The sequence below is a fragment of the Semicossyphus pulcher genome, unplaced genomic scaffold (genome assembly GCF_022749685.1).
Source record: "Semicossyphus pulcher isolate SPU_LCO1_2020_fin unplaced genomic scaffold, fSemPul1.0.p SCAF_20, whole genome shotgun sequence".
In the NCBI taxonomy this organism is placed as follows: domain Eukaryota; kingdom Metazoa; phylum Chordata; class Actinopteri; order Labriformes; family Labridae; genus Semicossyphus; species Semicossyphus pulcher.
The window spans coordinates 16,683,543-16,708,758 of NW_027211694.1; the positions used below are offsets into that span (position 1 = coordinate 16,683,543).

General features: G+C 38.9%; 1 protein-coding gene across 1 annotated transcript; it reads left to right on the plus strand.

The window, feature by feature from the left end:
* LOC138599837 (mucin-6-like) lies at positions 1 to 25,030 on the plus strand. Its single transcript, XM_069671591.1, has 41 exons — positions 1 to 49; positions 776 to 841; positions 973 to 1,198; positions 2,584 to 2,713; positions 2,825 to 2,890; positions 3,146 to 3,226; positions 3,591 to 3,786; positions 3,907 to 4,032; positions 4,146 to 4,266; positions 4,388 to 4,523; positions 4,629 to 4,706; positions 4,807 to 4,876; positions 4,972 to 5,109; positions 5,191 to 5,340; positions 5,533 to 5,627; positions 7,279 to 7,411; positions 7,702 to 7,945; positions 8,911 to 8,951; positions 9,195 to 9,283; positions 9,535 to 9,689; positions 11,369 to 11,507; positions 11,696 to 11,800; positions 12,043 to 12,234; positions 12,555 to 12,627; positions 12,919 to 13,088; positions 13,270 to 13,426; positions 13,845 to 13,952; positions 14,215 to 14,356; positions 14,529 to 14,557; positions 14,649 to 14,855; positions 18,378 to 18,619; positions 18,822 to 19,008; positions 20,095 to 20,323; positions 20,507 to 20,673; positions 20,825 to 20,894; positions 20,996 to 21,105; positions 21,277 to 21,308; positions 21,462 to 21,615; positions 23,036 to 23,144; positions 23,353 to 23,486; positions 25,020 to 25,030. The coding sequence occupies exons 1-41, from the start codon at positions 1 to 3 to the stop codon at positions 25,028 to 25,030; spliced, it is 5,157 nt and encodes a 1,718-aa protein (XP_069527692.1).
* Positions 25,031 to 25,216: the final 186 nt, after the last annotated feature.

The window sequence follows — 25,216 nt, forward strand, 5'->3', positions numbered from 1 at the left end:
ATGACTTCACTGCAATGGCTGCTAACTATCTGCTTTTCACTAGTCGCAGGTACTATGTACTCTTTTATTTTTTCATTTGAATGCAGCATAAATAGCAAAAAGATTACAATTTATTATTTCAACATTTGTCATATTCTATATAGTTATTTGTTGTTTTTCAGGGCACTAACTTATTTTAGATTTACTATTTACTGACATAAAAAGGTTAGAAAATGAATTGAGTGGTGCACCTACTCTGTTACTGTAATTACATTTGAAGTTACTAGTATTTTGCTTTAGTAATTTATTGCCATTCTAATTTATAGTTCCACCAAACAACAATTGAAAAAGAAATGTTCTTTTTACTTTTCATTTTGATTTGACAGCTTAATTTACCAGTTACATCGCAAATGAATAATGTCCACAAAAAATGGGTGCATGGCTTCTTATACATTAAATTATTATTAATGATAATCTAATTATAAAAACAAGAGCAGAAACTGTTGTTATTAATTATGAATGTTGTTTTTACTCTATTTGGGTTGTAATACTAATGTACCTTTAGTAATGTGACCTACTCATTTGTAAGCTGGTGTATTTTATATGGCGGTATTAGTACTTTAGTAAAGGATCCGAATATTTCTTTCACTACTTATGTGCATTATCTGTGCATTACATATCTATATATATTATGAAATACTGTAACTGTATAACAATAACATTCATGCCATATCCAAACTTCTAATATGAATTATTCCTCATTTCTAATTATAACGAATATTTAATCTCCATCTAGACACAGGGAGTGTTTTTCTCCCAGTTTTGGTGAAAGGGGAATCAGCAACACCAGAAACTGAAAAACGTGAGTATAATTCAATAAAATGATGTTCTTGATCAGTTAATTTGACAGTTTTCTTTTTCCTGAAGATGACTTCATAGTTATGAAATAATAATCTTCGGCCATTCTTTACCATTACTAATCTATATGATCAGACACTTGCAGGACATTTGGCAGCGGGGTCGTCCAGCCTTTTATCGGTTCAAGTTTCTATGTGAGGTCCAACTGCCCGTTCACCCTCACCCGCTTCACCCACAACCGGGTGGAATGTGACATCACCATACGGAGAGATGACAGCGGGCTGCTGGTCCAAGTGGAGATCTTCATCAACAAAATCAGGACTGTTCTGCAGAACGGAAGCATTCTGGTGGAGAAGAAAAGGTTTGGGCCTCATCCTAACTCACAGGGATGCTGAAACAACACAGAAAACCATATAAAGACAACATTTTATCTAATCACATATTCTCAGGGTCTGCTTTTGCTTACATGAGAAATTATTGATGGAACGCGCCGGACACGGATCCTGTTGGATCCAGGCGTCAGGCATCAGTTGAGTGCACACTGACTGACCTCAACGCCATGCACAGATCAATGATGAGCAGGGAGAGGAGGGGACAGCTCTTTTTACAGTTTATTGTAAAGTCCAGACGCGACAGGTGTTCGCTACTGTCTGCAGACCGTCCGGCCGTGTGTGTGCCCTTATGCCGGGGTTGAGCCTCGCACAGCCCCGGACTGATTGGTCTCCCGATTATAACAATAATGACAATAGCCTATATTATTAACAGATTGTTTTTACAGACAAATACTTATTTTTTATTTCACAAAAGGTGGAACTGCTGTCAGTGTAAACTCCGAGCGTGACAGCCCTTATAACACTGCGCCGCAGTTAACACAAACTCTCTGCAGATGGTAATATTTTCCCTCTAACTGCACGGTGCTGTTAGCGCTGGCGTTTGTGAATTAGGTGCTTTTTGCCACGAGGCTTATTTGCATAGAAAGTGGCCAAATTTGCCACGACTGTTTGCGTAATGACTTATTTAAATACACGCACCAGAGCACGGAGATGCTGTTTGCTCTGCAGCGCACTTTGAGGTGCATTCAACCCGGTTCAACCCTCTGCGTGTGCTTGGAGAATGAGGCGGAGTCTTGTTGTGTCATTTGCACAGGTTATGCAGGCGCAAAAGTCACGCAATAATCTTATTATTATAATGGCCAAATTTCACTTCCATAAATACAAATTTACAGGTAAACAACCATGCTTCATTGCCTTTTGTAACGAGTTCAAGCAATACATCCAGTCAATTAAAACTGTTTCAGCTTGTAATACTTTAAAAAAATGTACATAGACTGTGACCCCCCCCCCCCCCAGCATAATCTGTGATATTTTTGGTATCTTTGCTTTTTGTTTATGTCCTTTACTTTCTCTTTTATTTATTTTGCTTTAAAGGCAGATAATATATTCTTTCATAATATCTGTATACTTCATTTCCTGTTCGTTAATTGTTGGTCCCTGTATTGTATACAGATACACTTGTAAATGTTTTTCTTTTTTGTTAGAAATAAAGTTAAAAAACAGAGTTTTACAGAAAGTTATCTAAATTCAAAGTTAAGGATGTAAAAAAATAAATAAAGCGTTAGTGTTGACAAAGAATTAATTTTTAATCAAACAGCTTTGAATGCATAATGAGTTACAATGTAAAGTAGAAAATGATAACACCTATGTGTATCTGTGCTGATAGGCTCTGTCTGTATGTTTGTGTATTCAGTGTTTCCCTTCCGTACGACCACACCTATCAGCATATCTTTCATTACGGCATCTACACCAAACTGAAGAGCTCGCTGCTTCCTCTGTCTGTCACCTGGCACAATGTTCCTGGAGGAATGGACACTTTGTGGGTGAGAGGACACAGAGGCGTAACGTTCTAATTCTAATTTCATTCACAGCTTGTAGAGCACTAAACTCACACCCTAAAGCTTTAAAAAAGACCTTTTTATTATGTTATTAAGGTGGAGCTAGATCAAGAGCTGAGCACCGACATGACTGGATTGTGCAGAAACCAAGGTATGATAGTTATTACATGCTATGAATAAAATATATTTGTAATTGTAAAGCTTGATAATCTGCAGAATCATAGAAATGAAATATGTGTAAAAGTCAAGTCAAAAGTGAAATGTGAATGTTTGTACAAGGTTCTTATTGAATCTCAGTTTTTCCATATCATCATTACCTGATTCTAGGATTGCACACATTTCATTAACACAACCTTGACAAAATATATTTGCACTCTATTTTCTCTAAGCATGTTCAATTTTCTTATCAAATCAGACTACAGGCAGCAGATGCCCACAGACATTCTGCTTGCTGAGAATGAATGTCAAATCCGAGATCGTGTGTCTGGTGTGAATTCAGTAAGTGCACTGTTGCAGTGACGAACTGTTCGAGTTTTTATCGAGACTGTTCCTCTAGTTATACTTTATGTGATTTTTTTCCCCCACTCACAGATCACATTAAAAGGTAAAGACAGGGTGTAAAGGATGGTGTAGCTCTTTAGTTATGAATTATTGATTTATTAGCATATAATGTTGCTTTTAAAAAACTTAGTCATAAAGTTATCCTTATATTAATTTATCCTACAAATGTTTAGTTTTAAACATAGAATAAAAGCAAACACACCTTGATTTAAACATTTTGCAAAAGCACTATGCAAAAGCAGTAAGTAGTAAAAGTCCTATTTCCAGATGGTCAGATGATTTCTATGATGATTTTTTTTAGGTATGCAGACATTTCTTTTCCCTCGCCTTGAGTTGTCTTCAAGCCAAGACGCCTCTGTACATGCAGCTCTGTGAAGAGAACATTTACGGTTATGAAGCAAACAAATACATCAGCTGCGCTTTCTTCAAAGAAGTTGTCCAACAGTGTGGAAAAGACAGCTTTGCCCGGAACGCTTGGAGAACTGTAACCGAATGTGGTGGGTAGATCTAAAACTAGATTTCCAAGTTATTCTAATTGTTTGGCTTACATTTGTGCTTGGACACTTATTTCAAAGTTGAGATTTAATGTGATTGTCTGTTTTTGGGGTTCAATCTAGCAAAACCAAGTTGTCCTGGAGACCTGGTTTATGAAGAACAGGATTCTGTCTACATTCCCAGTTGCTCCAACCTGAACCCCAGATTGTCCAACCATGATCTCACCAGCTCCTGTGTCTGCCCAAAGGGTGAGCACTGTCCGACTCAAATAACTTGCATTTTCAATTATCTGACTCTCTTGTTAAATTGCTTGTTAAGCCTACATTAGGCAATAAATAAAAGTTGACTTATATATGTGTAGGTAAGGTGCTGAATGATCGCACAGAAGGCTTCCAATGTGTGAGTGTGTCCAGCTGCCCCTGTGAGTTTGCCGGCAAGAGCTTCTCATCTGGAGACATACGTAACACCAAGTGTCAGTCATGGTAAGTACGCCGTCTTTAATTAGCTTTGAAGAGTTTTGTTATGGATTACACATGAATTCCAATTTATCTTGAGAACAATAAAATAAACCTGTTTAAACTTCATCTTCATTTCTCTCCACAGCATGTGTGATGGTGGGAAATGGCAATGCTCTGACAACTTCTGCCCATCCAGATGTTTAATAGAAGGGTATTTTGTGACGACATTTGATGGCAAACAATATGTCGTCCCTGGCAAATGTTCATATGTAGCCTCACAGGTAAATATATCCCACCAATACAACATTAATCATCAACACATGCAGTCTTTTGTTTGATACTGTTCCCCCCCATCTCATTATTAATGAATGCATTATTTCTTTAAGGGTCTCAACTGGAAAATCATAATTGAGTTTTCAGCAAAGGAACCCTCTCTGAAAATAGTTAATCTACAGATTTTTCAGGTACAAACAGTCATTGAGCTATGTTTAAAACATTACAATCTATCAAAGAAATGTGAAGCAACAGACAGTCACTGATGCTCTCCTTTTGTTGGAATTGCAGGACACATATACATTCTCACACAACATGGTTACAGTCGGAGGGGAGGAAATCACTGAACTTTATCAGTCTGGTAAATAAGAATGTGAAGAATTGTAGTCCAATGTAGCTACGCTAGTTATGTTTTAATAAAGGCACAATCTCTTACTAATTTCTGTCTCCTGTCAGATCATGCTTTGGTGTTCTGGCAGTCCTCCATGTACGTCCGGGTGCACACATCCTTAGGAATCGACATCCAAGTCCAGGTGTCGCCTGAAATCCAGCTGTATATCACATCACCCAGAAACCACAGTGGCATGATCTCAGGTGAGGATCTCAGAAATACAGCCTACTGACTTTTGGGAATCATCCAGTTGGATTTCTGATTACAGTCAATGTGTCTTTCAGGTCTTTGTGGAAATAACAACAATGACACCACAGACGACTTCACCACCAGCAGTGGAATTGTTGAGAACTCAGCTCAACCCTTTGCTCTGTCCTGGAGTGTGGGTGCTTGTTCAGTTGACATAGCAAACCGCTTTACCAAAACAAGCAATGGTACCAATTTCTTAAATAAATTTCCTTGCAAAATTTTGAAAAAATATGTATATAAGCTCCTACACAATATTGTATGTGTTAAGTATAATTTATTATTTATTTAAGTAAAAAAATAAATAAATACTGGAATAAGTTCATAGCTTATATATAGCCTTTGCAAAGATTTGCTAATCTTAATATGTTTCTTTGCAGAACAATATGCTGATGAAAAGTGCTCTGTGTTGAACAACTCAAGTGGTATATTTGCTGAGTGCCATGGTCATATCCCAACTGATCACTACTACTTGGTAAAAAGCCTTTTGCACTAAACTAAAGCATGAGTAAGTACCATATTGGTCTGCATATAAGACGTTTTTTTCCCCCTGTGACATAGGCTACATCTGAAAAAGTGGGATCATCTTATATTTGGGGTCTAGACTTTGACAGGCCAATAAACGTTCAAAACAGTAGATGGCCAGCGTACCCCTCATGACTGAGGCCAGCTGTCAGTCACAACTACATTGCCAGGGGGATGAAAGACAGACAGACACAGTGATAGAGAGATAGAGAGACACAGTGATCGTCCGCATCAGAAAACTAGGCCAAGTTAACCAATAACTGAGGCGGAGTAATACAGAGCCCCTGAAGTCCCAAAAGGTAAAAAATGTTATCTTGTGCGCACAAGATAATTATCTTGTGGGCACAAGATAAAACCTTGTTTGTGTAGCAGTTGTGTAGGCCTACTCTCTCTTGTATTGTGTGTTGAACCAGGTATAAACATTACCTTTGGCTCAAACACTTGACTAGATAACAACAGTAACGTATTAAGTCTTTCACAGCCATCTTTGTTGTAGTAATAAGCTTTTTAAACGATTTATCTAGGAAAGCATAATAACTTGGTGAGCCTACAGCAAATCCATATCATCACAGAAGCGTTTGATATTGAATTTGGAGATTCTCGCAAACAAACCATATATCCCACAATATAATTATCTAATGCGCACAAGATTATAACTTATTACCACAAGATAATTATCTTGAACCCACAAGATAATAACTTGTGCGCTCAAGATAACATCTTGTTCCCACAATATAATAACTTGTGCGCACAAGATAAGAGAAAAGATAATCCGTCATTGAGAGAGAATTATTATTCTCTTTATGAACAGAATAACTTGTTCCCACAAGATAATTATCTTGTGCGCACAAGATAATAACCTGTTACCACAAGATTATTATCCTGTACCCACAAGATAATAACTTGTGTGCTCAAGATAACAACTCGTTCCCACAATATAATAACTTGTGAGCTCAAGATAACAACTTGTTCCCACAAGATAATTATCTTGTGCGGACAAGATCAGAACTTGTTCCCACAAGATAATAACTTGTGCGCACAAGTTATTACCTTGTCTTCAGAAGATAATTTTAAGATAATTGTTGTCACAGAGTGCAATGTCCTAAAATGGTGAGCCCACAAAGGTCACATGCCGTGTACCTCGGCGGCCAGCTCTGTGCTCTGTGCCCATTCCTCCAGGGCTCTCAGCAGGCTAGTTCTGCACCTGGTAGTCCCCAAGGACTGGGCCTACCTGCCCCGGCCTGGAAAAACGCGGCCATAGGCCGCGGTATTGCTGCGTCCTAAAAATACTAATAGTCGTTACGGTAACAGAGAAAATGCTACCATAGTTTTCAAAGTGGCTGCTTCCAAGAGATTGACGCAGGAGAGTGTGTGAGTATGTAACAGAACGAAGGAATGCTAGTTACCAGCTGTTTCAAGACTGATCTTTAAACAGGGAACTGAAATTTTGAAAGACATTTTATTTGTCTTGATAAAGGGGGGGGGGTCGTCTTATAATCAGGGTTTTCTTATAGTCGGACCAATACGGTAGCCTTCTTGGCGTTTTCAGGAGTTAATTTCATGATGGCTCTTAATATCATGAAACTTATTTTTCATTCTAGGACTGCATCCAAAGAATAATCAACTGTGGCAGCAGCCTGCAGCAATGCCTGTGTGTCGCTCTGGGCAGCTACGTTAAAGCCTGCACCGGTCTGGGTGTTGTCTTTGGTGACTGGAGAAAAGCTACCAATTGCAGTGAGTTCATCTTCAAAAGATTTAAAACTCTAAAACTATCTGCATCTTCCCACTTAATTCTGAAAGACCAAATTGAGGAACATTCAGATTGTTCATAACAGGAAGTCCACAAAGTTCTTATTATGAAAGGATGATAAAAAATGTTTAAGACACAAGATTTTGATAACAGTGTGATATAACAGGATGTTTATATTAATAAAAATGTCCAATATGAATACACCAGCATAAAAAGTAAGGTGATATCCTTTAAAATCAGTGATATAAGTACTAATCACAATGTTATGTTGCAGCTGTGAAATGTCAGAAGAACCAAGAGTTCTACTACAACATCCAAGTCTGCAACCAAACATGTCGTTCCCTGTCTGGTCCTGACCCTCGCTGTGGGCTGGATTATGTGCCTGTGGAGGGCTGTGGCTGTCCAGAGGGAACTCATCTGAACCATGAACACATCTGTACCCCAAAGTCAGAATGTGATTGTCACTACCATGGCGGAACAACACCACCTGGGTCTGTTGTTATCGATGGACAAAAGTGGTGAGCTGATCCTCTATTTACAGCCATTTATAATGCTTCAATACCACATACATTTTAGTTACACAACAATTTAGTTTTTACGTTTCTTTCCCCCTGTGGCCAAGGCTTTTACCCAGTGTCTGCTTTTACCAAGTCTCCCAAATGCTGTTAAAGTATGCAGTTGTATCATTCACAACTTTTGAAAACATTCTTGTGTAAATGTAGGCTTGAGGTACATTAATTATTTAGATTTTTTTCTTCAGAATACTTTTCAACCAAAATTCAGGACAAACAAATCAATCTCTTAACAAAAAGATTCAAGCTCAACACTTCATGCATGCACATTTTGAAAAAAAATAGGAGAGCTGAAGTATCCTTAATCTTATTGGGACTTTATCTGTCCTCTATTAAATACAAGTCTCTTAAACACGTTTTCATCATCCAAATGTCTAAAAGTCTAAAAGGATCTATAGACTGTGTGGGAGACTGTGTTCTTTATTGTGTGAGTTTTCTGTATTCGTAATGAGAGAGTAGAGCAAAGAGGGCTACATGTTTCTTGGTTGAGGGTTACCAGGATAAGAATGCGTTTTTCAGAAAAGCCAATTATATAATTCTGCAGGTAATGAGCAGTTCCAATCAAAGGTAACAGAAGCTCAATGAAAAAAAAAACATCAAACACACTCTTGGTGTTTGACCACAATGGTCGGTCTAATTAAGCACTGGATTTCATCACTCCACTAAAAAAAAATAGATTTTAGTTCACATAGACGAGGATTAAAGTAGATTTAACCTGTTTGGTTTGTAGTTTAAATTAGCCTGAAACACTTGCTTCCAAGTCATGCCACTCTTCAGTGCAGTGCCTCTTTCCTCTGTCTCTGATGTGCAGTAAGGAAGCAGTAAGCTGTGTGTTTTTTGCCAACCACTACTTACCATACACTTAAGCAAGGCTATGTCACATCTCAAAGCAAATATTTTGTTGTTTGCAGCTCCTGTGACGATGGAGAACTGCACTGTTCCAAGGATTGTGGTAAATATGTATTCTTCTATCATAACCATATCATGAAAATACTCCATTGTTCTAAATTAATTCATTTGTAAACAGTGGAATTTTACCCAGAAAATCCCTCTAATTTTTTTTTATTTCATATTATTTCATATTATTTTCTTTTTTTTTTTTACAAAAAGTAAGAAAAGAAAATACTCTCTCTCTGCTTACTGGCTCTCTCTGAAACACACTAATCTGTAAACTGTTTAAATCATTGTGCATCAGGGTGCAACAATGGGAAAGTCTGTGTTCACTGTTCAGAGAGCCCAGTAAACACAGCTCAGAAAACCTGTGACAGTCTCAGCAAACCATTGGTAGGTAAACCCATTATATTTTATATACGAGGATTGTCATTATTTGTCATGTGAAAGCAGGAGTTGACTACCTGTATAATCTGTAAGATTAACTATTTAGGATATATATTTTATTTTATTATTGCTAAAGTAGATGTCATTTTCTGTGAATGCATTCCTTACAATTAGCTTTTCTTTAAAACAGGTTTGTTTTATTGTGATACGTAAACATTTACATGAGCTTAAGGATTCTTTTTCTATGTGATTTTAAGGGCACCAGTATGACGTGTGAGAGTGGCTGTTACTGCCCACATGACCAGTATGAGGATCACCATGGAAACTGTGTTTCTATGGAAAGATGCACCTGTGTGTACAGTGGCAAAGTATTCAGTGCAGGACAAAGTGTCAAAACCAGCTGCAAAACATGGTAATACCTGCAGACCAGGGGTCCGTTTCAGAAAGGGGGTTTAGTGAAAACCCCGAGTTTGTTAACCCTGAAATGAGGGAAACCTCGGGTTTGCCGTTTCAGAAAGAGAGGTAACTTTAACTCTGATTTGTTTACTATGGTAACTGAGTCTGTGAACCTAACCTGGTCGCAAGCAGGTTTTCTTCAGGAAACTCAGAGTTTTGCTCTGTCTCCTCCCTCTAGAACATAAAACCCTCATTCGACTTCCTCATTCATTCAGCCCGTCTCACGCGTGTGTTTGAGCGGTTACCGAATTAAAAGAAGAAACGTTGCGTCTCTGTGCTGCTCTGACCCCTTTGCAAAAGTCTTTTATAATTATGATAAAAAAATCAAAAGACAAATCTGTGTCAAAGTCATCATTTTTAGATTTTCCACCACCACTGTCGAGAGCACTCAAATAAGACGCCGTAAGTTATTGGATTTTTTTTTTTTAAACTAACACATTCAATTTAATCAACACAAGTTATAATGTATGTGAAGTCAGCATCATGTTAGGGATAAAGCTGATGCACATTAAAACAGCCACTGAATGATATTTCATTAGTTTAATATTTAAAATATGATTGAAGTGAGGTTCAGCCATGAGCCTTGTTCTGCCTGAGCCGTACCTTTGAATGATGTTCTGGTATTTTATTTTTAAGTGCTTCCAAGTACGTTTTTTTCTCCCGCTGAATTGCTCCTAAATTAATATAAATTTTAGCTTCCGGTCGTGATTAAGTATTAAATAAATAGACCAGTTCAAACTTGCAGATTTACTCGAGCAGCAGTTTCTTCCCACGCTGCTTCTCTCTCTTTTGCAGCTGCAGCCGTGTTACTTTATTTTTCTAGAAACATGCTCGTATTCGCTGAACATCCACATGAGGATTTCGAGCTCCAATGGTGTGACGTAGGAGGACCTCTTTTTGTGTACCGTTGCCATGGTGAATCGTGGTATCGGGGCTCCATGAATGCTGGCTTTTTATAGTCAACGTATACGCACTTAACTCTGGCTGAACCTACTCAGAGTTGATTGAACTAACTCTGATCAGCTGTTCTGGAACCGAAAACTCAGAGTTTCCTATCTCAGAGTAGATCAGCTCAGAGTTCAGGGTTAGACTCAGAGTTTGTTGAACCTGCTTTGTGAAACGGACCCCGGGAGGCAGAGCTGCAGTCCTACACGCTCCTCTGTGCTTCCTTTTGAGCAGTTATTATTGGCATTGTAACAATAAGTATGTGTTATCTGTTGTTGTTGTTGTTGTTGTTGATGTAGCAAGGACATATGTTGTTGTTGCTCTCTTTGCCTGTCTCTATCCTGCATCTCCCTCTTTCCCATTTTTCGGCCCATCTAGTCGAGGCAGACGGCTGTTCAACATGAGTCTGGTTCTGCTCAAGGTTTCTGCCTGTTAAAAGGAAGTTTTTCCTTGCCTATGTGCTGCATGTTGCTAAATGCGACTGGTGGATTCATGTTGGGCCTCTCTCTAAACAAAATTGAAAAGAGTACGGTCTAGACGTGCCCTTTTTGTAAAGCGTCTTGAGATAACTGTGGTTATGATTTGCCACTATACAAATAAAATTTGATTTGATTTGATTCATGCTGCTATGCCTACCAAAGAAAATTAAGTGTAAAGGTTGACTAAAGCTTGGATCACTCTGGTTTGCAGTATTTGTGGACAGGGTCAGTGGCACTGCAAAGAGGAGCCTTGTCCTGGGAGGTGTCAGGTTTATGGAAATGGACACTACCAAACCTTTGACTCCAAATGGTACCGCTTTGATGGACACTGTCAGTACAGCCTTGTAGAGGTGAGATCAAAGATGAAATCCACTTCTTCAATTTCTTTGCTCCAGCTTTTTAGGCCTCAAATGTTTTGCCTTCAAAGGACACAGTTCATCCTTATACACTAACTGCAGGGCATTTAAATGTATAAGCTATGGTTTGCTGTATTTTCATAACAGTATATATATTTTTAACTCTGATCTTTTTACTTCAGGATGACTGTGGAAATAGAAACAGCACCTTCTCTGTCAGAGTGGAGAGTGTTCCCTGCTGTGAAGAGGCGCTCACCTGCTCTCGCTCTATCGTCTTTGAACTGCAGGTGAATGGCTGTTTCTGAGACCATGAGCTATTGTTGACATGTTTATTATTTATCTTTTATCTTTATTATACGATAATATATATATTTTTATCAACTTTCCTCACTTCATACATTATGCTTTTACCTAGTTGTTGCACACTCAGATCATTCAGTCATCGATAAAGAATAACAGTATGTTACTGAATCATACAGACTTGTTCTTTAGCAATTACAAATGTGTGTATATCATGTGTTGTTTCAAGGGCAAAGTCACCTTGACGCTGAGCGACATGAGGGTGACCAGACGCTACCATGAAGGCTGGACTCAGGAAGGTTCACTTTACTCTACACACACTGTGGGACTCTACATCATAATCTCAGTACCCAGCAAAGGGATAACTGTAATCTGGGACAAACACACCCGGATCACCATAGAGCTGAGTGCATTCTGGAGGGTGAGATATGTTGATATGAAATCTGGTAATTTATATACAGTATGTCACATCATAACAACCTTTGATAAAAATTAAAGATATGCTTAAATATGATTTATAAATACATTTGCTTATTATATTTTGCACAATTGCTTATTTGATATTTTATTTCTGAAAACAGCTCAACTCAACTCCTGTTAAGAATAAGAACAATGTGCTGGATTTGGACATTTCTGACTTTACCATCACTTATCCCCCCTAAGAGCAAGCAGTAAATTTATTTTTTAATTTATTTCAGATCAAACTTAAAAAATATATACATTTTACCATCTCTCCTGCAGAACAAAGTGTGCGGCCTCTGTGGGAATTTTGACTCCAATGAGATGAATGACCTACAGATAAGTGGCTCAGCAGGTAAATAGTTTATCTCTTTGTCTTATGAAGCATAATATTTTTGGCACAGTGGTCAAAATAACTCTTAAAATCTGTATTCAGTGGGGCACTGGTTTTGCTCAGAGCAGACGCCCCATATACAGAGGCTACAGTCCACGCACTGATCGCAGGTTTGACTTCCAGTCTGCCTATCATTTGGTGCATGTCTTCCCCCACTCTCTCCTCCCGACATTTCCTGTCTCACCTCAGCTGTCCTATCAAATAAAGGCAAAAGCCCAAAAAATAATCTTGAAAAAAAAAAAGTGTATTCAGTGATGTCCAGTCCCATGGCGTTTGGCAACAGCTGGAAGGCTGCAACTCCCCCCTGCTCTGATGTGACCTCTGAGATATTTCCATGCGAACGCAACACTTACTGCTCAGCCTGGGCCGAGCAGCGCTGTATGATCCTTACAGGGGACATATTCAAAGATTGCCACCTAAAGGTATGCCTTCAGCTTATATGGTACTAACACCAGGGTCAGGGGTTTGGTTGTTGTGCAGATTTTTAATTCCCTTTAAACTAACATTTGGGATCTATAATAGTGTATACTGTATGTACGGCAATAAACCTTCACAATATTCCTTTCAAGTGTTAATAAAAGCTCTATTCTATATGATTCCCAGGTGGATCCAGACCCCTACTATCAAGCCTGTGTGCAGGAGTCCTGCTCCTGTGAGTTTGAAGGAAAGTTCCTTGGCTTCTGCACAGCTGTGGCAGCCTACGCAGAGGCCTGCAGTGACCAGCATGTGTGTATAAACTGGAGAACACCGGATTTGTGTCGTAAGTTTCTTCCCTTTCACATAAACCCAGAAAGAGAACATGGATTAGATCAGCAATACACAGTTGATTTTTAAAGCCAATTTTCAAGAATGCTAATTTGTATCATAATTTGTTTACATTTATGCTAAAGAGTTGATTATGCCACATACAGTACATCCAGACAATTTGAAAGTTTTTATTTCATGGCAAAGTATGTCACATACTTTATACACTTGAAACAATGTTTATTGATTAGATTTTTATATTCTCAAAGTATTTATTTAACAAAATGCAGAGGATTGACACTATGTATGACATGTGACAAAAATCAAGCCAACTATCCATATGATCAAAATGTGTTAATTATAATGCAACGTTTTCAAAACAGAAACTTAAACTCAGTCTGAAATAATTTAACCTGTGATCATTCAAACCTTAGCGGTGTACTGTGACTACTACAACAAGCAGGGCCAATGTAGCTGGCACTATGAAGCCTGTGGTAAGATGTTAACCTGCGGCAAAGGCAACCTCACTCACAAGCTGGAAGGTAACCACACTTTCTCTGTTGTATTCAAATATAACAGTTAAACTGAAATTGTAGTTGATTTAATCAGTTGAAGATAAAAAGTGAAATCATGCTTTTTGTTACCTACTTTGTATCTTTTTCTGGTAGTATTGCAAACAAACTGGCCTGAGAATAAAATCATTATAGTTTTGATTTTAATTGAATATTTGTTCTTGTCCAGGTCTTGACCAAGTTAATTCTTATAAAAGCACATAAATAAATCAAATGATTATTTTTGGAATAGGTTGCTACCCAAGATGTCCAAAGGATGCACCTTATTATGATGAAAATACTAGTGAATGCACCAAATTGAGAGAGTGCACTTGTTATGTTGATGAAACCGTTATTCGGCCTGGGGCAGTTGTGCTGATACAGTCTATTGGATGGTAAGTTGGAACATTTAAATGTCTAAATATATACATTTTCAGGGTAACCATAATATGAGAATTCTGCAATTTTTTTCATTAAGTGTAATATTGCTATTTCTTCTTATATATAATAATAATGATATTGATGTTGATAATTAATATTCTTACTCCCTGTTATTATCCTTGACAGCCGCTGTGAAAATGGAAAAATTAACTGTCGTAAGTACCACTGGAAATACACGTCTCTTGCTTGTTAAACAGTTAGATTCCAGTAGACGTACCTTCACAGAACATGGTTCCTAAAAAGCAGAACTTAATTCCTCCTCTACTCCAACAGCGCCTCCACCCACAATTGTGCCTCCCACCACTCCTACATCTCCTACAAGTACTTCCTTCACAAGTATCTCAACTCCCACTGAGACTATCTATTCCCCCTCAACAACACCAACTACAACTGCCTCCACTACTGAAACATGGTCACCAATGACTACAACTACTTCAACTACAACTACTTCAGGTACTTCTGTAACCATAGTATCTCCTACAGAAGTGACAAACACAGACACCACATTATTTTCAACAAAAAGAGTTCCCCTTCAATGAGAACTGTTGTAGCAACACAGCTGACAATGGTAACAAATAGCACTGTATCTACCACACAGACGACCACAACAGAGTTTCCCAGAGCTGAACCTACTAGGAATATACCTTCTAAGCATATATTATTCACCAGTGCTTCAACAGCATGGACAACAAAGTCAGCAGAGAGTCTCTTCTGTGTTCACTGTCTTATCGTCTCTCTGCTGCTCTGTTTATCAAACCAGCCCCGTGTGTGTGTAAAGACCTGAAGAGGAAGAGAAGCTGGTTTTGCAATGAAACATGGACAGAGGACTGTTTCAATAAGATCTGTATAAATGGGAAGATTGTGTTGACTCCAGTGGTTTGTCCTGAGCCAACGAATCCTAACTGCCCCAGACAACTGGTCAAAACAGTCTCGGATGGATGCTGTGAAACAAGGACGTGTGACTGTAAGTTGATACTTGTATGTCATGCCACTGCTCTTGTTCGCTCTCAATTATTCTTGCTCTTTTCCATTCATTAATCAATCAATCAATCAATCAAATTTTATTTGCATATCGCCAAATCATAACCAAAGTTATCTCGAGACACTTTACAGAAAGAGCAGGGGTCCGTTTCAGAAAGTGGGTTTAGTGAAAACCCCAGGTTTGCTAACCCTGAAACGAGGGAAACCTCGGGTTTGCCGTTTCAGAAAGAGAGGTAACTTTAACTCTGAGTTGGTTACTATGGTAACTGTGTCTGTGAACCTAGCCTGATCGTGAGCAGGTTTTCTTCAGGAAACTCAGAGTTTCGCTCTGTCTCCTCCCTCTAGAATATAAAACCCTCATTCGACTTCCTCATTCATTCAGCCCGTCTCACGCGTGTGTGTTTGAGCGGTTACCGAATTAAAAGAAGAAACGTTGCGTCTCTGTGCTGCTCTGACCCCTTTGCAAAAGTCTTTTATAATTATGATAAAAAAATCCAAAGACAAATCTGTGTCAAAGTCATCATTTTTAGATTTTCCACCACCACTGTCGAGAGCACTCAAATAAGCTGCCGTAAGTTATTGGAATTTTTTTTTTAAACTAACACAATTCAGTTTAATCAACATGAATTTTAATGTATGTGAAGTCAGCATCATGTTAGGGATAAAGCTAATGCACATTAAAACAGCCACTGAATGATATTACATTAGTTTAATATTTAAAATATGATTGAAGTGAGGTTCAGCCATGAGCCTTGTTCTGCCTGAGCCTTAACTTTGAATGATGTTCTGATATATTATTTTTAACTGCTTCCATGTACGTTTTTTCTCCCGCTGGATTGCTCCTAAATTAATATAAATGAGGACCTCTTTTTGTGTACCGTTGCCATGGTGAATCGTGGTATCAGGGCTCCATTAATGATGGCTTTTTAACTCCGGCGAGTTGATTGAACTAACTCTGATCAGCTGACCAAAAGGCCAGTGAATTTTCACTCAGAGTGAGTCAAAGCACAGTCCGGGGTTAGACTGAGGTTTTTTTGAACCTCCTTTCTGAAACTGACCCCAGGTCGAGATGGTACTCTGTTATGTTATTTAAAAAGAGGCCCAACATGAATCACCATGAGTAGCACTTAACAACATTCGGCACATTGGCAGAAACCTCGAGCAGAACCAGACTCATGTTGAACAGCCGTCTGCCTCGACTAGATGGGAAAAATGGTAAAGAGGGAGATGCAGGATAGAGACAGGCAAAGAGGGCAACAACAACATATGTTCTTGTTACATCAACAACAACAACAACGACAACAGATAATACATACTTATGGTTCCAATGTCAATGGTAGTGGTACACTAGTGGGAAGAATAGCAAATAATAAATTAGCAAGAGAAGCAGAGTAATGATAACAGGCTAAAATCATGAATTAGCAAGAACAGCATAGTAATGATAAAGGCTGTAGTGATCGTAATTGTAACAGTTGGAGTTAACAGGTCTACTATTAGCATTAGCAGCAACAATAATGACACTATGGGGAAGACTGATGTTAGTAGTTGTTGCAGTCAAGCAGGTCCACAGCAGCAGGTGGTCTGCAGCAATGATCCCCAGGAACCTACAAGACAAGGGAGCACAAGAATTCCCGGGAAGATATATGGTTAGTAACGTTAATGGGACCAGACGATACAGTGTTAATGAGCTGCATTAATATAAGAGAGAGAGAGAGACAGACAGACACACACAGAAACATTATTTAAGTTTGAATTAACTGTGATAAAAGGCCTGGGTTGGGGGGCAGACACCTCTTCAGCCAGCAGTTGAATGATGACATGCGGCTATACATGTCATCACTGGTCAGATTAGGCAGGGCATTCTTATGTTTAATATGTTCCTACATATTTGTCTCTGTTTATGTGTTGTAGGCAGAGTATTTTATTTTGATTTAGAGTAGAAAGCTGAGCTTCATAGAAAAGCATCAAGTCATCTTACTCTCAATACAGTTGAATCGATCTGCACTGATGTATCTGCAAGTGAAACATTTAAAGCTGCTACTGTGTTGTTGCTTGGTTCAAAAGGAAAAATCGCCATTTTCTGGTTTTCCACAACTTAACAGGAAAAGTCTGTCTGATATCACATTAGTGCATCTTCACCAGAGCACACAGAGAACTGGCAGCTGTGCAGCAGTCTGTGTGTCACCTGCCTGTAAACTGTAAACATGCATGTGACGCTGCTGCTACTGTCACACGCTTTGGCTACGTAAAACGGACCGTTCACAGAGCAGACGCGCCGTGGAGTGTTTACTTTTTTACTTTTAGCAGCTTCACCTGCAGCGCATACAAGGTGCAAGTTAATTGTATGTGTTTACTTAAGGCACACTGCATTTGTCTGGTAAAATATCCTGTTCCTGTCCGGTAAAAAATTGGAAGCTAATACTTTGAGGCAAACCAACAGTGTGGTCTCTCTTCATTACCCACCGTTGTACAGATGAAGCCAATGGAGAGATTTCCTTGTCTTGTTTTAATGACATTTGGTGTAGATTCATCATCAGCCTAGTGTTTAATTAGTACTCCTTTCACAAAATTGCCCATGCTTTGCTAGCAGTGCAGAACTTTGTGCTTTGTTTTTATTGGGACTTGCCTCGCTCCCCCATCATTACTTTGCCTCCCCCCCAGTTTTGGAATCACTGGTTTAGCATGCTAACCTTTGCTAAATAGTACAAAACGCAAAGTACAGTTAAGGCTGATTGGAATGCTGTTAGTTTGCCAGATATTTGGTCATATATTGAATGAAATAATTGATTTGATGATGCTACTAAAGGAAAGTTTAAGGGAACATGATTCATTCAATAGCTGTGGAGAAATGTTGGTATGGACAACTTTGTGAACTGACCGGCCCACAAGGCTATTTCTAGAGCCATGCAACCGTGACTTGTATTTTTTTAGAGATTTCTTTTTTGGTCATTATCGACTGATGTCACATCTTATCCACACCTGTTCTTTTGATAGGTCGCTGTGATATATATGGAGACCCCCACTACATCACATTCCAAGGTACCACCTTTGATTTCATGAATGACTGTACCTACATCCTGGTGGAGGAACAGTCACCACGTCATCATTTGATGATTGCTGTGGACAACTTCGAATGTGCGCCAGCACGCGACGCCTCCTGTGTTAAAGGCATCATCCTGAAATATCAGAACAGTATCGCTACGCTCACTATCAATCTACATTTGTTTACAGTACAGGTAGGATTAAATACAACTTTCCTTTGATTTATAGTATTTCACAATGCCTTCTTATGTATTGATTATTTTCCTTCATATGTGCTTATTATCATTGTTTGTGATCAACAATATTTGTAATTCAAAGCTCGGAGTATAAAAGGCTAGCATACTCTATTAAACAAATGAGACAGTTAGTTTGATCTACCAATCTTATCTTCCATAGGCCACTCTGAACAACAGGACCATAGAGCCACCATATGAGGAGCATGGATGGAGGTTTGAGGTCACGGGATACATAGTGTCCATCTACCTCCCAGAGATCCGCTCTTATGTTTCTCTCAGTCCATCTTATAACCTTGTGATCAATCTGGCCATGGAGCACTTCCACAACAATACCCAAGGACAATGTGGTGGGTAATGGACCGTAATGGATGTTTCAGGGGTGTGGTTAAGTGATACTGTGTACTCATTTAAGATGTGTGCGTTTTTCTGTTTAGAGAAAATTATTTAAATAATTAAAAACCTTTAGAATCTCAAACATTCGAGTGAACTAGTGGCTGATATGCAAACCAAACAGTTTAAAGCTGCATTAAGCAACTTCTGAGCACTAGAGGGCAGAAAGACACAATCCCAAAGGCACTATTCTGTGAGGCTGTTTATCCTCATATCAAGGAAAAATTGCCTAACACAAACACAATGTAATGGAATGACAGAATATCCAACTGTTGTTGTGTTTTCTGAAAAAAAACATACTTAAACTGGCTAAATACTATGAATAGATTTGGCTGTTCTAACTATTGATCGAATGTTCACGTCAAATTTCCAAGGCAGGTTTTATTAAGTTGTGACTACAAAGAAGACCAGCGCCACAATAACTGTTTTTCTTGTTTTCCTAGTGTTGTTTATTTTATGCTTTTGCTCTCCAGATTCTACATAGAAATATAGAATCTGGAGAGCAAAAGCAGGCGGAACGTTATCCGCCTTAATGACATCCCAGCTCCCACCAGCGTCATCTGACTATGATTTAGCTTCTTATTAATCTCTATAAACAGACATCTGCATGTAAGTTCTGCTAACAATAGATCTAAAATTTCACTTGAGATGAATTCACTTGATGCTGTGTCACGAAAGCCATTCAGCATTCAGATTTCCCGACTTCCTCAAATGCATAAGATCGATCCGACCTCCGTTCAACAAACGAGCATTTTAAAAGTTTTCTTCTCCTCTTGAGGACAGACTTGAAAAAGCTTCAATTTTTACTTCTTACAAATCTGCATCATGATGTTGAAATTTCGGCAACGGTAAGACCCGTTAATAACAAGTAAATCACAAGACAATGTTTTCTCATTCTATAACAATGCAGCACGCGATAAAGGAAGTCTTGACAGGAAGTCAATTGTTGCTTACTGACTAATGACACTGTCCCCAGAGGCTATAGTCAAACTATAGATCCAAGATTGTCTTTACTGTAACCAACCTCTGCATCTTCTCTCCAGGTGTTTGCGGTACTGGATCCTGCATCCGTAAAGGAGGGCAGATTGAGGACGACAGCTGCTGTGAAAAGACAGCCTATGACTGGGTATATGCTGACCCACTAAAGCCAGCTTGTTTTTCTGCACCAAGGGATGTGCCTTGTCACCCAGGTACCACTGTAGCACCCACTAGCATACCCACCACAACCACCTCCTGCCCTGCAAGCCGACTATGTGAGCTGCTACAGCACCCGTAAGCTACACACACACACAACACACATGTACACATGTATCTGTATACATCATTTTTTTATTATTGGTTGTTTATTTTTGATAAAACAAGCTTTTCAATCTGTCTGTCTGTGTATGTTTTGAATTGCTGTGTGTTGTTTATTTGCATTCTTGACTAAAAATGTAATCTATTCTGTTTCCTCAGAGTCTTTGCAACCTGCAGCCGTCATTTGAATCTGATGGTTAAAAAGAAGAACTGTGAGTTTGATTCCTGCAGGACTGGCGCTTGCTCTTCACTGGAGCAAGCTGCTGAGGAATGCAAGAAAGTTGGTTTCTGTATTGATTGGAGAACACTGACTAATGGAAGCTGTGGTGCGTATCTTTTAATCCTCTTTTTTGAAACTCTGTAAAGAAAAGGCAGTCAGAAAAGTGAAAAAATATTGTCTCAATGCATTTACTATAATGCTGTTACAAAAACAAGGCCTATTATAAATTCCGCCTTAAACACATGTTCATGTTTCAGATTGGACATGTCCAGAAGGACTGGTTTACAGAGAATGTCATAACAAGCTGGATGATTTCTGCTATGGAGGGTGTGTTTAGTTTACCAAGTAACACTATTTTAATTCTCACTGTATTAATTCCCCAGAATTTCCCTTGCAATATTTTCACAATGTCTGATTTGACTTTCCAGAGTGCAATATCCAGGAGCTTCCCTCGAGAACAATAGTGCTGGCTGTTTTTGTCCCAGCAGCCTGATGAGGGCAGGAAGCCACTCAAACATCTGTGTGCCTGAGTGTCCCTGTGAGTAACATGCCTGCAGCGTGAGGCTGACGTTCATGTGTAGACAACCTCATTTTTAAATCTTGAAATGCAATTAAGTTAATTTTGACGTACATATGCGTTCTGAAGGCATCTATTTCAACATGTTGTCTAAAATAGTGTAATGGTAGAGTTTGTTTTCTCCCCCTTCAGATTGTAAAGGACCACTTGGTGAGCCCAGACTGGTAAGCAGCTGTGTTGCATTAATGCAAGAATATTAATATCTGTTGCTCTTATCTAATATATAAGAGTGTATGCAGATGGTATGATATATATACTAGAGTCCTCAGAATGCAAAAATGTAGTTTTCCTGATGGAACGGTTTACCTGTCTTCCAGCCTGGTGAGGTGTGGCAGTCTGGTTGTTACCTGTGTACATGTAACAACCAGACTCGGACCGAGGACTGTTTTCCAAAACCTCTCGAGCCGACTCCTACTTGTGGCCCCAATGCTGAATTGGTAAACACCTCTTGCTGTGGTGATCTGGCTTGTGGTGAGCACTATAATTTATTCTATTCTAAAGTGAATATCTGAAGAAGTTATTTCTTTCATCATACAAATTTGGCCTTTTGTATTCGGGCATTTATTACTTATTGTGTTATATTTCAGTTGAGAAGACATGCAGTTATCGTGGAATAACATACAAGGTATGATGTAACCATCTGTGATCTAATAACTAACTTTAGAAACCTCTGCCTTAGTGGACAGTAGAATTTTGGTTGGATTTAGCTTGGATAATTGTACTGTATAGTGCCTTGGTGTGATACGTATGTTTTCGTACAGGTGGGGGACAGATGGAACGATGCTGCCCACCCTTGCATGTCATTTACTTGTGGCAAAGAGGGTGTTCAGACTGCGACTAAAGTTTGTCCCACAGAACACTGTCAGGAGGTACTATGAACCCTTTTTTCTCTTCTTAAACTCATAACAATGAAATCTTGCACGCATTATATTACAGTAATAAATTAGATCAAAGAAAGTATATTTATCTTATCAGGTGTGTGGAGAAAGCATTTTGTAAAACAGGTGGTACATGATGAAACCAAAAATAAGCTTACAAAGTAACAAGGCATATGACAATAATAGTAATAACAATCAGAAAATAAAAATGAACAGAGAAAAAAATGCAAATGTTTATGCTTTTTAAAAACATCAGTAGAAAATGCAGTGTATTTGCAGAGTGTTCCAAAGTGTCGGAGCCACAAATTTTAAGGCACGATTACCTTTTGTTTTCATGAACATGAGGAGCAACGAGTAGACCCTGGTCAGAAGACCTGTGATGTAGGGATGGAGCAGGTCAGAGATGTACACATGTGCCTGATCATGCAGGCCTTTATAAATGAAAAGAAGGACCTTAAAGTGTGTCCTGAATTTAACTGGAAGCCAATGAAGGAACAAAAGCATGAATAAGCATCTCTAACTCAGCTTCTGACACAATGAAACAAACATGAACCGGTTAATGACCTTATATGTCGATCAAAGAGCATCGCCTGATCAAATATGAATTTTTGAGGTGCTCCAAGAAACCAACAAAAATAATTCACCTTGAGCACTGTGGTTTATTCACCAGGAGGACAGAATATGGGACGACCAACATTGCTGCTTTACTTGTAAGTTAATTCAAAGTCACTTACAATATACTCGATTACTTTATCACATCAACTTCAAAACCTGCTTTGAGTTTATAGAATTTTGACCATTCACTCCATAACATTCAACTATTGAAGTGTAAAAAAAGAAAACAGCTTTATTAGCCAAATTTGTTTATACATACAAGAACTTTTACTTTTTACCTAAATGTAACAATCAGTTCAAATGGAGACAGAGCTCAAATTTGACTCCTGCATTCAAAAACAAAGAGGGTATATCTTTCTCGCACTCAACACTCCTGTATGAATTTCCTCTGACTCAAGGTAACCAGAGCTGTGCTCCGAAGGTGGCCAATTTCAACATAACTATTGACAACTGTAGCACCATCATGCAGATGCCTGTGTGTCAGGGTCAATGTATTTCCCAGCCCAGGTGAGAAGGAATATACCTATCATTGATTTATAACACTGAATATGACACAGCCAAATAACATATTTTCAGGTTTTTAGTGTTTCTTCTGTGGACATAACAAAAGTAATTTGTCTCTTAAGTCCTGGATGAATTTTAAAAATTTCATAATTTTCTCTGTCTCTTTCCCTCTCTCCCGTCCTCTCCTCTCCCGCTGGGTTCACTGCAACAGGGTCGTGTTCAAAGGCGACCTGCAGGTGGAGCAGAAGTGCCAATGCTGCCAGGAGCAGAGTTCAGAGAGGAGATCTGTGACCCTGCAGTGCTTTGACCATGCCAGACTTTACAACTACAAACATATCACCAGATGTGAGTGCAGAGCCTGTTTCATAGGGCGCTGAAACGTACTAACAGCACAAACTGCATTGAAGACACCAATTTTTGGCAATGCCTATCTTTTTATCAAAATCTGTTGTTCTCAGAATCAGTAGATTACTATTTTAAATACTTTATGTTATAATAACTAATTTTGTCCAGATCTGTTTTCTATCAAATAAACTGATTTATCACCAAAGTTTGTAGTATGTGTTGACCTTTGGGGCAGTATTAAGCCAAACTTTAAACGACTCTTTTTACACAATCCCCCCCCCCCCCCCCCCCCTTAGTAGATACTAAGGGGGGGGGGGGGGGGATAGAAACAAGTAAATGTGTTTTTCTGGTTTGGTTTAACCGGCCCTTTAAGACCTTTTTTTTCAGGACTTGAAAACATCTGGGCCGACCTCACACCTTGTAGAGGGGTCCGAGGGCAGCCGGGGGTTGTGATTTTATGGACATAATTAAATTGTTCATCAAATCAAAAATAACAAAACTCTCTCACTCAATCTCACACTTTTCTCATACTCACCTTTAGGCTAAATAAACTAAAACATCAAGATAACATACTCTGGCTAATGAAAAAAAATTGGATTGAATTGATTTAAATTGATAAAATGTTCTTTGTTTGATTAAACGATGACACTTATTTACTGTTGAAGCTTGACAAAATATGTATGCAACATGCCTCTCATTAAATAACCTCAAGGCTGTATTACTACTTTATTCATAGTATTCGATAGCAGACATCTTGCAGAAATCAAATATCAGGTGATTATCATTAAATGACAACTAGAGGAGGATAGACCTGACAAAGCTTGCATTTTTACTTTTTACAAATCTGCATCATGATGTTAAAATTTCGGCAAAGGCTAGACCCATTAATTACAGGTAAAAAAAACGAAAAAATCGCTGTCATGCTTGTGCAGAGCTCTATTGCGCCCTCAATAACAATTGAAACTACAACTAAAGTCCCCGTTCCACTACAGTACATTAAAATCAACTCCACACCAAAAACCTTCGGGGCTAGGATCAAAACATTAGGAGCTAAAGCCCCGGATGTTTGGCTCTAACGTTTCCACTGCTAAAAACTATCTTGTGTTGTTCAGGAGGAGCCGCGTAGCTGACTTTACTGCTGCAACTCTAATGTAAAAGGGAAAATGTTTAACATCATGCATGCTTTGCCAAACAAGTTTTTTCAGGTGATGTGATGTGCAATCATCTGGCATTAGTAGTCAGAGAGAGGCCATTGTTAGTGGCTCTCAATAGGACAGGAAGACTTTGATCAATGCGAGGAAACACCCAGCCTTACAAAAGCTAAGTTTCTCCAGGAGAGGAAAGCATTTCAGTCTTTGAAACCAGCAGACTTACAGAGAACAGCAGGCTTGTAAAATAAGCTTTGGCCAGCTTCACGCTGCTGTTGTTTGTTGTGCATTCAAAAGCGTGGATACTCAGGAGGCTTATGATGTTCACAGAGGAGGATGTGTTTGTGTGAGCAGACTGTGAATGTCTGTGTGTGTTTGCATTCAGTGAACCTATGAACCTTCCGGTGCTGGTAGGACTTCTATCCTGTTGGACCTTACCCAACCAGAGTGGTCACGTTTGGGTTTGCATGTGTGCGTGTGTCTGTGTCGGGAGGGTCAGAGGAGTTTGAGGGCTTTCTATTGACATGATCAACAAGTGGCTGGGTTACTGATTACAGGTGATGTTAGATAGTTTGTATGTGA

Excerpts from the sequence above, each read along its gene's own strand:
- LOC138599837 (XM_069671591.1), top strand. The coding sequence starts at position 1 with ATGACTTCACTGCAATGGCTGCTAACTATCTGCTTTTCACTAGTCGCA. Across the intron at positions 3,787-3,906 it reads GAGAACTGTAACCGAATGTG|CAAAACCAAGTTGTCCTGGA; the intron begins GTGGGTAGATCT and ends GGTTCAATCTAG. Across the intron at positions 11,801-12,042 it reads CTATCGTCTTTGAACTGCAG|GGCAAAGTCACCTTGACGCT; the intron begins GTGAATGGCTGT and ends TGTTGTTTCAAG.